The sequence below is a fragment of the Agelaius tricolor genome, unplaced genomic scaffold, assembly GCF_023055355.1.
Source record: "Agelaius tricolor isolate 1412-34295 unplaced genomic scaffold, bAgeTri1.0.p SCAF_6, whole genome shotgun sequence".
Taxonomy (NCBI): Eukaryota; Metazoa; Chordata; class Aves; order Passeriformes; family Icteridae; genus Agelaius; species Agelaius tricolor.
In genome coordinates, this window is record NW_027269266.1 from 1975916 (window position 1) to 1990972 (window position 15057).

At 39.7% G+C, this 15057-nt stretch overlaps 1 protein-coding gene across 3 annotated transcripts in view; it reads left to right on the forward strand.

Annotated features, from left to right (window-relative positions):
• CTDSPL (CTD small phosphatase like) overlaps positions 1-15057 on the forward strand; it is an 85805-nt gene that overhangs the window by 44025 nt on the left and 26723 nt on the right. Inside the window, exons 2-4 of one of the 3 annotated variants that reach the window (XM_071428503.1) lie at positions 4037-4191; positions 11217-11249; positions 14772-14825. In XM_071428503.1, the coding sequence (XP_071284604.1) occupies positions 4037-4191; positions 11217-11249; positions 14772-14825 (242 nt within the window). The remainder of the gene's footprint in view (positions 1-4036; positions 4192-11216; positions 11250-14771; positions 14826-15057) is intronic. The other 2 variants (XM_071428504.1, XM_071428505.1) reach the window with 2 other exon arrangements.

Genomic DNA, 15057 nt, shown 5'->3' on the forward strand with positions numbered 1-15057 from the left:
GATTTAAAATTTAACTGTGAAAAGTTGTAGGAAAGCAGCATGACTTTGAATGACTGGCCTTTAAAATAGCAGATGGAATTCAATGTAGATACATGTGACATTTTCTGCATGGAAAGATATAAGAATTCTTGATTTATATTTGCAGTGATGCCTGAAATCCGTTCTAATGAAGAGATCTTGGTGTCATAATCAGATCTGAAAAATCACATTAGCCCAATGCTCACTTGTTGTAACCCTCAAGTAAGATATTAAGAATTATTAGAAAAGCAAGAGAACAAAGCATTGTGTGGGTGTATAAATTCAAGGTGGAATTCCTTCCTTTCATCCTGGATATTGTGTGTGCTTCCAGTCCCTCTCTTCCTGCTTCAAAAATACCAATTAGGGCCTGCAGAAAGGTAAGGAACAAGGATGCTCAGAGTTCTGAAGCAGCTGAACTCTTGGCTGAGCTGTGGACTCTCCTGCCATGTGATACTTTGGGCTCTAAAAGTTGGTATAGGTGCAAAAAGTGATGGGGCAAGGCCATGAAAGGGGAATTTGTTGAGGATTTTTGCACACACACATTTGGTGTGTTCAGGTCCTTCAGCTGCACTTGGAGTGAACCTGGGCTGGTGGGAGGGGAGAGCAGCTCCAGCTCACCCTGAGCCTTCCTCAGCCCTCCTGCAGGCACCTGCTGCTCTCAGCCTTCTCTGCTTTCACAGATAACATATTTTCATGTTGTGGGCTTGCTCTGCCTGGGTTTTTTTGGGCCCTGGTGTTGATGTGTTCCTTGTGCAGGGTTTGAGATGGAAAACGTCCCTGAGGTGTCCTCGGTGCTCAGAGTGCTGGGGTAATGATGCTTCACAGTGTCTGGGGAGGAAATCAGCTCCAGAAACTGAGCTTGTAACTTCTAGCAGATGGAGGGGGGAGAAAAGAAAATCTTCTTTATTTTTTTTTAAATTCCATATGTTGGATGCTGCTCAGACTTGCAGTTTGGATAACTCGGTTTGCCCTTCTGTTGTTGTTAGTACCTGCTCTCACCTATGAACTTTTTAAGGAATGCCAAACCTTTTTAAGGTTTTGTCCTCAGCATTTTTTTCTCCTTAAAATTTGCTGCCATCCAGAATGCCTAAATTAATGACGGTAATTCAACATCAGTGCTTCTTTGCACTTTTCTAGTTGTTACATTTGTGCTGTCACTGCTTCAAGGAGAAGAAATCCAGTAAACAGCACACAGATTGCAGGTGGCCCAGGGTAACTGAGGAGGGAGGAACTATTTTCCATGATGCACAACACTGTCAGAGTTACTAAAAATGAGATATGGGTGCAAACATCTTCTGTGTGTGCAGTACTTGTATTTTAATGTAACACAGCACATAAAACCCGAAAACTTCTGTTCCTTGCTGCATCCAAAATTATCATTTGTTAAGTCACTGTGAAGCCTCTATAATAGCTTATTAAAGAAAATCCTGTTAAAATAACATTTAAATTAGTGCAAAGACCTGTTTGAAACAGCGCTGTGTATGAATGGCAGAATTGTCAAGACTAAAAACCAACATGAAGGATTTTTTTCCTAGTAAAATGTTTCACTAAGTGAAGGGAGTGGCCAGATTTCAAATGTATGATTCAATCCAAGTATTCTTAGAAGGTTTGGATCAATCAGCATTTTTTTGTCTAGAGGTTTTTGAATGATTATTTAGATAATTTATTGTCTTTTTCTGTGGTAAGTAGAGATGATACAAGTATCAGTTGTGGAGTGGTTTTTGTGTTCCCATTGATCTGTTGTGCAGCTGATGCTGTGAGTTAGGAATTTAAGCACCCTGCTGTAATTGATACCTGCATTTAAATGAGATAATTTGCCCTCATATTTTTAAGCAGGGGCTGAAAACAATCCAGAAATTATTAGCAAGGTTTCTGTGGCAGTAGCTATAGGCATCAGGACACAGAGCATTGTTCCTCCTGTTCTAATTCCAGCATATTTCAATTTTTAATGTCGGAAAGGAGTTCTCCTTGCCAGGATTATATTGCACCTACCTTGCTTGTGCTGCAATACCATTTTCTCTGAGTGCTTTGAAAATGTCCTTCCCAACTGCCCAGGTACCCTTTGGGGATTTCTAAAACTGTCTTGTTGCAAACAGAATATGACATTTTGAGAATTAGCCTTTGACTGTAACTTGTAGCACTGGTGGCCAGAGTTCTTCCTGTGTTTTGTGTTTAACTGGAATATTGATGCTGGGTTGGTTTCAGTTTACAGGTGTTTTTTAAAGTAATGAAACACTTCCTTGAGAACACAAATCTCTGCACAGTTCTGACTTCATCCTGTTATCTGAGCACTTTTTAAAATAGTGAAAGTCTATTTAGTTTTTGATATTGGTACACTTTGCTCTTAATAGCAATTAATAACTGAACTTGAGCAATGCTCACTGCCTTAAAGTGGAAAAGTATTTTGGCATTTGGATACGGAAATGATGGGACTTAGTAAGAATTTCATTTACCCTCTAATTTTGGGATGGGTGGGGGGGGGGGGGGTGATTTCCTACCCAAAGCAGGAAAGAAATACTTCTAAATAAACATTATCTCCAAGCCTGATAATAGATCATTAAAATATTTGGTGAATAAATCAGATATTACTTAAAACATTCTAAAACTCTTCTTCAACTCTTTTATTTTATTATTTTTTACTTTAATGTGTATTCAGGAGTTTTTTTTTTTCTTAGGGGAATCCCTAGATGTCTTAGGTGCATTTCTTTTCTCTAAACTATTGCTTTCAACTATGTTTTCATTCCTTAAAAATGCTACCCTTGCTTTCATTCAGCTGTATGTAATTTTTTACCTCTTTAGGGTTATTTTTATCCTGGTAGACCAGTGAGCAAGTTGAAAGTCAAGGCCAGGGCTCCTGTTTCTTGAGAACCACCCTTGTTGTAGCCTCTGTGTTGTGTCTTCTGTCCTCCAGCAGTGCTGTCAAACAGAGGAAACTCAGCAACATCTCAGAGATTTTCCTGACCCTTGCAGGACTTGTAAATGTTCCACACACGATGGTGTAGTTGTGTAGAAACACTGCAGGAAGCATTTAGTGCATCTCTGGTTTTAGATCTCTTTGCTTCCTCTGTCCAGAGATGAATTTTAGCAGTGAGTTATTTTGTGTAATTACAGTATCCACCTTGGATGTTACTGGGAAAACTCTCTGTGTTGTCTCAGTGTGATTATGCAGAGTTCCAGGATGTCACTGTACGAGTCTGGCAAGGGAAAAAATGTGTTAAAAAAGAAGAAGAGCAGTCTCAATCTGCTGGAAAATCTCAGTAATCTTAAGACTTGATGATAAAGATTTCTGTGTACAGCAACCCTACATCTTCAATTCAGTTGTTGTAATCTAGAAAAACAGATCTGTACCACATGAATTTATTTTTCTGCTGTGTGCCCAGTGTCCCAATGTATTATCTGGAAAATCTCAGTAATCTTAAGACTTGATGATAAAGATTTCTGTGTACAGAAACCCTACATCTTCAATTCAGTTGTTGTAATCTAGAAAAACAGATCTGTACCACATGAATTTATTATTCTGCTGTGTGTTTTTTCCCCCCAGTGTCCCAATGTAATACCTGGAAAATCTCAGTAATCTTAAGACTTGATGATAAAGATTTCTGTGTACAGAAACCCTACATCTTCAATTCAGTTGTTGTAATCTAGAAAAGCAGATCTGTACCACATGAATTTATTTTTCTGCTGTGTGCCTTTTTCCCCCCAGTGTCCCAGTGTAATACCTGGAAAATCTCAGTAATCTTAAGACTTGATAAAGATTTCTGTGTACAGCAACCCTACATCTTCAATTCAGTTGTTGTAATCCAGAAAAACAGATTTGTACCACATGAATTTATTTTTCTGTTGTGTGTTTTTTCCCCAGTGTCCCAATGTAATACCTGGAAAATCTCAGTAATCTTAAGACTTGATGATAAAGATTTCTGTGTACAGCAACCCTACATCTTCAATTCAGTTGTTGTAATCCAGAAAAACAGATCTGTACCACATGAATTTATTATTCTACTGTGTGTTTTTTCCCCAGTGTCCCAATGTAATATCAGCTTGAAGAAGCAGAGGAGTCGAAGTATCTTTAGCACCTTATTCTGCTGCTTTCGTGACTACAATGTCGAGCCACCATCCACCAACAGCACCAGTGCTCTGCCTCCTTTGGTGGAGGAGAATGGAGGACTTCAGAAGGTCAGGATTTTGCCTTATTTTGCTGTCATGTGGGTGTTTTGTAAGCAAGGATTAATTCTGCTTCCAAAGGTTTGTCCTGACAGATTTCCCTCGTGGGGAACAGCTGTGAGGTACAGGAAAAAAAATTGCTGGCTTGATGGTGGATTGCTAATACTGACTATTTATCTGGAATATAAAACTGATTTTTCTGTTGTGGGTGTTGGCACTTTACATTCTGTAAACCAGCATTTAAAACCTGACTAAGACACTAAAAAAATGTAGACTCCTTGTAAAATTTCAGCTGCTGAGTTGTCCCCAGCTTTGGTTCCCTTTCCTGGCTACAGGAAAGTTAAAATGTGTCCCACTGGAGCATACTGGAACCTTTTGAGCATCATTTTAAAGGGTTCTCAGTGACATAAAAACAAATCAAAAGAACCATTATTATTTAGACTTCTTTTTTCTAAGCAGTCCACTTATATTCAATACATACAGAGTCCAGGGATAGCAGCTTTTGACCATTATTTTTCCAAGTTACTGAGTTTTGTTTAATGAGTTAAATGAATGGATGGAGATTTTAGATGCAAATACAGATAGAATACAAACAGTGCAACACAAATTTATTCTTTATAAATCTGGTACCACTGAGAGCATTTGTGTTATGGACTGAAGAATTTCAGATCAATATGGCAAATAATGCCAAAGTTTTCCATGCAGTTTCCAGGACTCTGAGGTTGTGAATCCATGGTGGAGAATAATGGCAGAAATGGAGATGTCTCTGAGTTTTTTACCCTTCTGCTTTTCACACAATTTTTCATGTCTGATGCAGCTGATTCCTTCCTTCCCTTGTCCGGTCCATATTATTCTGGTTTGAATTCTGCTGGTTGTGTTTTGAATTCTGAAAAGCTCAGGAGAAAGAGCAAGGAACTGTTTGGTGGGAGAGAGGGAAGGAGAGCAGATGAAAGTGATGGAGATTTTGGTGTGGAGGTAAAGTCTGAACTGTAACAGTTCCTGCTGAAACTGCTCTCACAGAGGTAAAATGCCCTGAAAATCCTGCCAAGAAGAGGGATTGTCCATGTATTTTTAGACCTCTTCTGCTAGCCAAGGTACATTTTGAGTGAAAGGAGGGAAATCTAGCCTGGATGTGCTGAAGGGAAACTGAGGAGTGTGTAACATGGATGCACACATTCATCTGAGGAAAAAAAAGGGATGGGAAGCTACTTTAATTTTCTTTTCCACTATGCTGGGGAATGGAAAGCAAAAAGAAGTGAGGCTACTGGCAAAACTACAGCTGAGAGAAAATGGGACTTCAGTAGAAACAAAAACATAAAACCAAGTTTGTTTTTTTCTGTAGAAAAACGTGAGTGGAAATGGTCTGGAGTCAGTAGTGTCCAGATTGCATTTTGCAAAACAATTCTTTTCAAAATGTATCTTGTGCCTTGAGAGGTTGCATGGGTGTCCACACAAGTTTTCATCCTCACTCTGTGCTGCCTCACTGAGCAGTTCTGGAGTTTTACAATACTTGGGCACAAGACCAGGACACAAATCACAGCATTCCTAAAATGACCAGATCAAAATGTACAAGATTAAAAAAAAATTCAAAGAATATATTGAAGAGAATTTAATTAAAGAGTGTTTTCTTCAACGGAATGAAAGGCACTCAGATTATTAATCTTTTTAGAAGAAATCAATATAGCTGAACTTTCAGGTGGTTCTTGAGGTAAAATAAGTCTGTGCCATTGCTATTTTAAATGCTGTCTTAAAGATTAATAAACTCTATATGTGTTTATGCTGTTTTTATTTTGAGTGCTAACACAGTGTAAGTAGGAAACTCTTCTAAAGAAATCAAAAGAGCACTGAAGACTTTTGAATATGTTTGAATATTGTTCCACCGTTGGACTGGTGATTTTGACCAGGAGAGCTGTTTCAGAGCTGTGCAGGCTGCTTGAATTTGGTGGGGTTACACTGAGCATCTTGTCTGGATTCAGAAATAAGCAAGGTGGGGGAAGCACCAGTGGGTCTTGGATTCTAAATTGGTGAAATGAAATGTCCAGGAATGACAAAATTGCCTCTCAGGAAAGAAAATGAAACCTGACAACCCACTGCTTAAATTCCTCTGCTGTTTCATTAAAGCTCTTTTTTTGCATTAGTTTCACTGCCAGGTAGGAATTGTTGAAATTCTGTTAAGCTGCTGCTCAGATGGTCACTTGGTTAAATCTGCTCTCTTTTCTGTGTTTTATTAATTATTTATCACATCACTGTTCACTTCTGGCTGGGCCCAGTCAGTTCATGTGTTGTGACCCTTTCTTTAAAAAATGGACAAGGAAAATTGCACAATAATGTCAAGCAGTTACCACCAGAAATGAGTATAAAATGGCTTGGAGGTACTTCCCTCATGTCTTTGCTGTTCAGTGGAGTTGGTACATGAAAACTGATGATAAAGACTTCAGAGGAAGGGAAGGAATGGGGGAAGCTTCTGCTGATTTCACTGGAATTCAGAGTCCTGTGTTGCTTCTGGCACATTCTGAAGCTGATGTGATAAGCCAACTTCCTTCTAATTAGGAATCTTGATTTTTGTAAATGCTGCCCTGTTCAAAAGGAGAGAAAGTGGGGGAAGGGTATTTTATGAAGTAGTTGAAAACACAGCACTGAAATTTTGTTCAGAATAATTGGGATGTGTGAGACAATTCTTATTGTTGTTATTATTTGGCTCTAGTAGAAAAAATGAAATCAGTGCTTCAGATTAATCAGTGCTTCATGAGGTGACTTGATGGTGCTTGACATGTCAAGTGTTCTGTCACTTTTCATGGGGTTGGAAGAAACACCAAATTGAGCATGGTTTTGATTTAAGATTTACTTTCAGTGCTGAATTCTGTTCTGTAAGTGGGAAAAAAAAAAAAAGCCCAAAAACTTCTTTAAAGTATTAAGGTCTCTTTTAAACCTTCTACTCACAGAGCAGCTGCTTGTCCAAGTGTGACTCTAATACTGGTAATGAATGGTCCATTCTGTCTCTAAAGTTTCAATACAACATTTTTTTCAATAATAACTTGTATTTACTGAAACTGTGGCATATTTGTTTTCCTTCAAATGCAGCAGCTATTCAGCAGAGCAGAAGATGCACTGTAAGATGTAACATTTGTGGGTATATCAGCCTGCCTGCAGCTCAGATGCTGAGCCAGATGTGTCACTTGGGAGCACAAAATACTGAGCCTCATGAACTCCTTTATAATATTTTCCTGCCTCTTCTGCAGCAGGCAGCTCCCCAACACCTTCCAGCCACTGTTTTTTTTTTTTCTTTAGAGTGTTTTGTTAGAATTGTGTTTTGTTTTCTTTGGGATAAATTCAAATTTCAGTTTCCATTCTTCAGTTAGCAGCTTGAATCAATTTTTGTATTTTCTGCATGTAAGTTCTTTCTTCTGGGTGAGTTTGTTACCTGACTTTTAAGGTGTTTGTGGGTACAGATTTGATTCATTCAGACTTGAAGGGGGAGTCCAGATAGAAAAAGGTGAGAAAAGCAAGATACAAACTCTTTTTTCCCTTTGCTTTCAGTCGTGGTGGGTGAGGGAGCCCTGACAAGTCTGTGGGCACTTTGCCATTTCACTCCCAGCCCACTTCCACTGGAGTCATCCTTGCTTTTGTTTCACAGCAAGATCCAGATCAGGCTGATGGCTCCAGCTAATGAGGTGAAGCATGAATGAGGAAAGGGATTTTTATACTTGCTGGGTTAGAGGAGAAGCTCTTGATCCACACACAGCAGGGAAGAAGACAGAACTAAGAGGAGGATTTTTCTGGGGGCTACAGCTGCTCCTTCTGCTTTTCCTGTCACTGAATTTCCACCTCACTCCAAAAGTTGTGGCTCCTCCTCCCCACTGCATGATGCCATCATCTCCCAGATGAATTCCTGTCACTAAATTTCCACCTCACTCCAACAGTTGTGGTTCCTCCTTCCCACTGCATGATGCCATCATCTCCCAGATGAATTCCTGTCACTGAATTTCCACCTTACTCCAAAAGCTGTGGCTCCTCCTCCCCACTGCATGATGCCATCATCTCCCAGGTGGTGTTGGGAAGCTGTGTAGATGCCCTGTGGTTGTGTCTCCAACACTCTCTTCTGCTTCAGGGGTCTCTATTTATAACATAGTACAGGGAAAAGGATCTTCTCTCAGTCCCACATGAATGTGGCCCAGCAAAATGAGAAAACAGCTTGGAGGGAGCACGTTCTTGAGGTCAAAGTAGCACCTGCTTCGTGCTGGAGACCTTGAGGAGCAGCAGGAGTGTGGGCTCTGTGATGGGGACATCATTAATGACAGGCTTGCTGAGCAGAGGTGGGAATCCATCTCCATGTGGAGGCAGATGGATGAGATTGATGTAAATCTTTGTGCTTTGTTTCCTGCTTAACCTTGGCTGATCAGAGCAGGAAAATTGCACGTGTTTGGTTCTGTTGGTCACCATTGAGATGTGGTATGGAAGATGTGTTTAGAAAACAAGATCTCCTCTCCATACCTGTTCACAGAATTCCCAGAATGACCAGGTTGGAAGAGACCTTCAAGGTCATCCAGTCCAACCCAGCCCCAACAGCTCAACCAAACCCTGGCCCCCAGTGCCACATCCAGGCTTTGTTAAACACACCCAGGCATGGGGACTCCACCACCTCCCTGGGCAGTCATTCCAGAACTTTCTCACTCTTTCTGTGAAAAACTTTTCCCTGCTCTCCAACCTGTATTTCCCCTGGTGCAGCTCGAGGCTGTGTGCTCTGGTTGTGTCAGTGCTGCTGCAGAAAGAGCCCAGGGCCAGCTGAGCACAGGCACCTTTCAGGAGCTGCAGAGAGTGATGGGGTTCCTCTCTTTGCCCACTTGTTCTGACCTTCTTGGCTTCCCAAAAAGTCTTCTTTATTAAGAGACAGCTTGAGAGTTTGTCAAATCATTTAATTGTCAAATAATAACTATACTGCTGTTTTAAAAGAGCCTGTCATGGTCTAGAGCAAGCCTTGTGCTAAAGAAACTAATAGGATAAATCTGTTATTTTGGTCAGCTTCTTCTCTAAAGTGAAATAGCTCCTTATCTTTCAATACAGACTACTCTGAAAAAAAGCAAAATATTGTGGCCTGTCACTTGGTGCTCATTGAGGTAGTGTAAGTGAGGAACACCGTGCTGGAAATTGTTGTTTCAAACTAAAAATTATGCAGCTAAAGGAAAAGATAGGATTTATCATTCCATCTGTATATAGCATGGAAAAAATAAAACCCATTAAAAAAATCCTGTATTCAATGGCTAGGGACAAATCAGTTCCTGGGTTGTCTTAGGGATACAATAGGGAAATTTTGGCATTCTAGGAACAGCTTTGTTCTGTTACCAACATCAGGAGCTCGTGGAAAGCCTTCAACAAATGCAGTCATCTGTCATCTCTTTCAACCTCTGCTGCTGTGACCCATTTCCCTTCCTGTTCCAAGGCATTAGGAAATGAGGCAGGACCTTGTAAGAAGTTTCCCAGAGCAGGCTTGTTTTTATTTGCCTGTTCAGGAACACTTTTGCTTTCCCAGCAGACTCTTGCACTTCTTTCTTCTTGTTTTTCCTGTTCTCATCTCTCTTACTACTATTTTGATTTTTGCATAGGTATTTCCAGGGTTCCTCTTAAGAAATTTGCTTGTTTCCCCTTTTTTTTTTTAATTTAATTTAAGAAATTCTTTGAGAGAAATTAGGCAAACAGTAATGCAACTTTGGTTTTGGGTTCCCATGAAAGTCAGTTCCACTAACAGGACATTAACATATTGAATTATATTTTTTTTTGTATTCTTATTGCTGTTACCCTGAGTAAAACTTGTATTCTTACCAACTTCTGTGTGTGTGTTTTTCTAGAAATCAGGTACTTTTTACTAGTGCCAAGTTTTTGATAGTTCATGGTAGTTGCTCTTTCAGGTTCTCAGGATTTTGGGCAAACTTCAGTAAAAAAATTTCTGCTGAGCAGCACTAAAAAAGAGCACTTCAAAAATAATACAGAATTATTTCTGTTTGTCAGTGATGTGTCAACACTGGTAGACTTGAAAACAAATAAGCAGGAGGCTTCTTCAGCTGGAAGAGGCTGTTCTAGAATTGAAAACAGCCCTTTCAATAATTTCTCTGCTGGAGATCACAGCCTGTGTTGCCCAAATATTAAAGAATAAAATCATCTACCCAAGCAACATCTATGCTAGAAGGATCAGCTTCCTTTTTTTTTTTTTTTTTATAAGTTGTTTTTGAAGTATTAGATCAGAAAATAGAATTCTAGCTTCAAAAATCTCTTAGATATTTGAGTGAGAGTTTGAGAAAATAGAATTCTAGCTTCAAAAATCTCTTAGATATTTGAGTGAGAGTTTGAGTTGAATGAGAGTTGCCCATTTGAGCCAGGCTTTGTCCATTTTGGGGCTGTCCTTGTTTCTGGATGTCCCAGGATGAGAAGGAAGGATCAGGCTGGCCAAGAATTTCCTGCCTTCTCCCAAGGGTAGTGCAAAAGTTGAGACCATTGGGAGCAGCACTGGCAATGCTGGATGGAGCAAGTGGAATTCCTTGGATTAGTTTAACATCATTGTTGACCACCCCCATGTCCTGCTCAGACATTCTGCTGTTGCCTGAATAAAAATGCTGTTTTTTGATGTCAGTTGTCTCAAATGAAGGTGGGCTCAAGGAGTGGGGTTCTGCCAGGCTCTGGCTCAGCCTCTTGCTGCTGCAGTGCAAATTGACAAATATACCCATTATACCCATTAGTAGATCTTAAAGCTGAAAAAGTTCCAGTAAATACAGGTACTTTCTTATTGTCATCTCTTATTAATCATAGCATGGGTTTTATCAGTCCAGTCTCTTAAAAATCATAAATGGCAGTATACTAACAGATCATATCAGCAACTAAAATGCAAAATCCTCTTTGTTTTGTTTTTTTTTTTTTACCCTGGTTTCTTGAATACTTGGAACTTTTGGTTTAAAATGTTTGAGTGCTACATTTACTGCTCCAGACCTTTGTTCTACCCTTTAAAAGCCATTTCCCTTACAGTGATTTTTTTTTTTCTTTTTCCCCAGGGTGACCAGATGCAGGTCATGCCTATACCAAGTGTATGTATTTTTATCCCTTTTTCTTTTAATAATTTTCATGACTTTTGCTTTGATTCATTTTATGTTGCAGTCTAACAGGTCTGTTTTGTGTTGCATGTTAACAAAAGGATTTTATGTTCTGTCTGTAATGTTGTATCCCCAGAGGTGGATTGAACTGCATGTCTTCTACAGGGACTGAAAGAAGAGTTTGGGTTTTATCTGGGTTTCTTCTGAATTTTTAGCCTTTTGAAAACACATGACATAGTCTGAAAATTATAACAAGAGGCAAAAGGTGATTCATCATCATTATGTGAGACACAATTACAAAAACCTTTTCCTCTCATTTTCCTCTATATACCAGTTGAAAAGAAGAGTTGGAAACTGCATAATTTATTTGAAATAAGTCACATTTAGAAAACAGAGCACACTGACTGTTGCTCATCCCTGCACTTGTTTGAGATGATGCTCTTGGTATCAGCTGCTGCTTTATGAGCCTCAGTATTTCTGTTTATCTTTCCTTGATTAAACTTGGAATGCTGTTTGGCATCTGAATTATTTTTCAAAGCTAAATAAAAGGAAGAAAAAAACCAAGTCCTTCAAACTGAAGCTTTTAATTTAATTAGTTTTAACCTTTTTTGGTCAAAAAGCTGCTCTTTTCTTTACAAGGATGAAGGCTTAGGCTTTGTAAAGCTGAAAATACTTTTTTTTTTGAGCTCCTTTGCTGTTTACAAGACTTCATCATTGCAGAGTTTCCCAGCAAACAGCAATGCTGATGTGTGGAGATAATGACCCAGCCCTCTTGTTTGAGATATTTGGTAGCTTTTAAAGACCTGGATATTCCCCAAGATGCCATTCTTTATCTTCTTTCCCTTCCTTCTCACGTAGCCCAGCATTCCAAATCCTGCTGTAAGAATCCATCCCCCTGTCTGTGCTGCAGTGCACCAGTGCCAGGAGATCCCTGGGACTGGGCACATCTTCCCTCTTCCAACAGCTTTTCTTGGGTTTGAGAACTGTTGGAAATTCCTCTTTATTGCTTACCTGTTATTTCTGGTGTGGCTCATGCATGGTGTGTATGCAGGCAGGCATGGACATGCATGTGATTTGTATTTCTGCAAGTCTAGGAATAGAAAGACCTCAAATGTAAATCAGAAAATACTGATTTCCAAACGACTTTTCTTTTTTACATACCTGCCAAATTCTGTTAGGTGACTGTAGTTGCTCCACCAGGAATTATTTGAACATGAAACATGTTCTGGCTGTGCTCTGACCTGGAATAAAACCTTTCCCAAGAGTGACTGTAGGTACTAACAGAATAAGAATTCAAACAGAACAGAATTTTGGAAGGATAAATGAGTAGAGCTCTGACAGGTACAGAAATTAAATCAGATGCTTTGTTAGAACACTGTCTTTGCAATGTTAAAGCAGTGCTCTGTTAGATTTGGGCAGTGGTAGGAAAATGAATGATTCAAGAAGGGCCATCTTTATTTTTCCTCCTTTTTTTAATTATTTTTTTTAAGCTCAGCTGTGATTTTGCAGACACATTGCCAGCACTAACAAGGCAGTAAAATCAACTTCTCCCTGCAGTCATGATGTAGAGTTCTGAGCAAGCAGGTGACTTTAAACACTCCTTCCCCTTCTCCAGTGCCATTTGATGCTTCTCCTTGCAGCAGGGCAGGGCAGTGTTGTCAGGCAGCCATGGCCCTTGGGCACTGCTGTGACATTTACTCCCAGGATCAAAGAGCTGCTGCCTCTCAGGAGCCAGCCAGCAGCACTGTGTCATCAGCTAAATAAAGCTGCAAGGGAGCTGCACATGCAGGGAGTGCTAGGAAGGAAAATGCAGCCTTGTCTTAGGACAAACACCTAAAATTGAAGTGTTGCTCTGCTGGTCTTAGGAGGGGTGTTGGTCCAAGACAGCTCTAATTCTGTGTTTCAGACCCATTAAGGCAGAAATTCTTGATTTTCTGCTACCTAGGGATGAGAAGTGGGGCTGTGTGAGCTGCAGTGTCTTGTACAAACCAGGAGAAAAATCTTCTGAACAGACCCAGAGCTTGGTCACAATTCAGTGGACATTTACATTTTACAGGGCTGGTTGCAAATCTCAGCAGTTCAAGTGTTCAGAGATTTCCTGAGTGGCTCTAAAAAGAGCTCTGCCCACTCCCCACTTTCAAATTGAAGCCTCCAGTCAAAATATGAGGATTTCTGGAGCTTTTTTGTGCTTTTTATTGTGTATTAAACCTGGCAGTGTGCTGAGGTCACCTGTTTGAAAGCTTCCATTGCTTCATGTGCAGTTTGCATTGCTTTTATTTGCATTTATGTGTGCAGTTCAGTGAAGTGGATCTTCTGCTCAACCAGATTTGTCCTGTATTAATTGAACTGGATTGAAAAGTTTGACTTAATGTGAATTTTTGCTTGGTTATTGATAAAGGTGACTGCTAAACAAGAAATATTCCAGCTTCAAGTTAGTTGCTTCAGAAAATAGAAACAGCATTACTTCGGAGGTTTTTTTTTAAACATGAACTTTACTGTGTTTGTAACTCATATTTTGAAACTGTTTCCAGTTAAGGCATAGGTTAAAGAGCAGCATAATTGATTATGTCCTTATACTGCAAAATTAATTATTTTTAGGGCTGAAATAAACACAGAATTTTTAAAAAGGCAAGCCCAAAACATCCCCAGCTGACACATTTTGATAGACCTGATGACAAATGTAAATGTAGCTCAGGATGCCTGTGTTTTCATGGATTTTATTCAGCTTTGTATGGAAAGGATATGGTAGAGAAATCATACAATGGTTTGGGTTGGAAGGAACTTTAAAAGATTATCTCCTTCCAACCCTCAAATCAAAGTAAACCCATAGCTTCACTGTTCTATATTCTTTTGAATGAAGATGGAATTCTTTTGAATGTAGATGGAAATAAAAAGCCATGCTTATGCAACAAATTAAATGAGATATTGTCAAACTTCAACTCTTAAATGAGTTGGAGTGTCCACTTTTGTTCAGCTTAAAATTCCACTGCTAAGGAGTGCTATCAAAATTATCCCTCAGAATCCCTGCAGGAGTTAAATCTTAGCACAGGGATATTGGGGCTTTTTTTCCACTTGTCCTCACCTACATTAGCTAAATCCTTGTTATAACTTCTTGTAGAAGAAATTTTGGGAGCTGCCTGCTCCACAAGAGGAGCTGGCATCTTCTGGCAGCTGTGTTTTAAGTAGGAATGATTTATCTTCTGTAAGAATATTTCTGCACATAGCTGCTGGGAGAAGCTGTTAGCCCTGCAAGTGCAGCCCAGAGTGTGAGCAGAGGACACAAACAGTAAATTAATGTGCTGCACTTGAGCTTAACAGCACTGCCAGGACAGAGAGAATAAAAAAGGCTTATTAATTCTGATACCTGTGGGAAATACAGGCCTACAGGGAGTAGAGCTGATGGTTGTTCTGTACAGTGAATTTCTGCAAGATTTGTGTTGACCAGCTGTTGATGCTTCAACCAAAAGTCCTGTTCTCTTGCCGCCACCATCCCCTTTTTTTTTGTTTTTTTCTTAGGGAATTTACTATTTCCACGGGACTGAAGCAGTGCAGCAGTCGTTCCACTACAAGGTCTGTTGAGCTGATCAGCCCTGAGACCTGGCTGGAATGCATAAATCCCAACCAGTGACTAGTTGAATTTGTGTACAGTTTGTGTCTTGTTGGAATTGAAGAGCAAACCAGGGGGATAGCACGTGTCATTTTTCTGCTGAGTTCTGTGGAAGGCTTTGTGCAGCCTTTTGGGGGAGTGTTGCATAGTAAATATGAGTTGCTGTTAGCCACAATGAAATATTCTTAATCATCT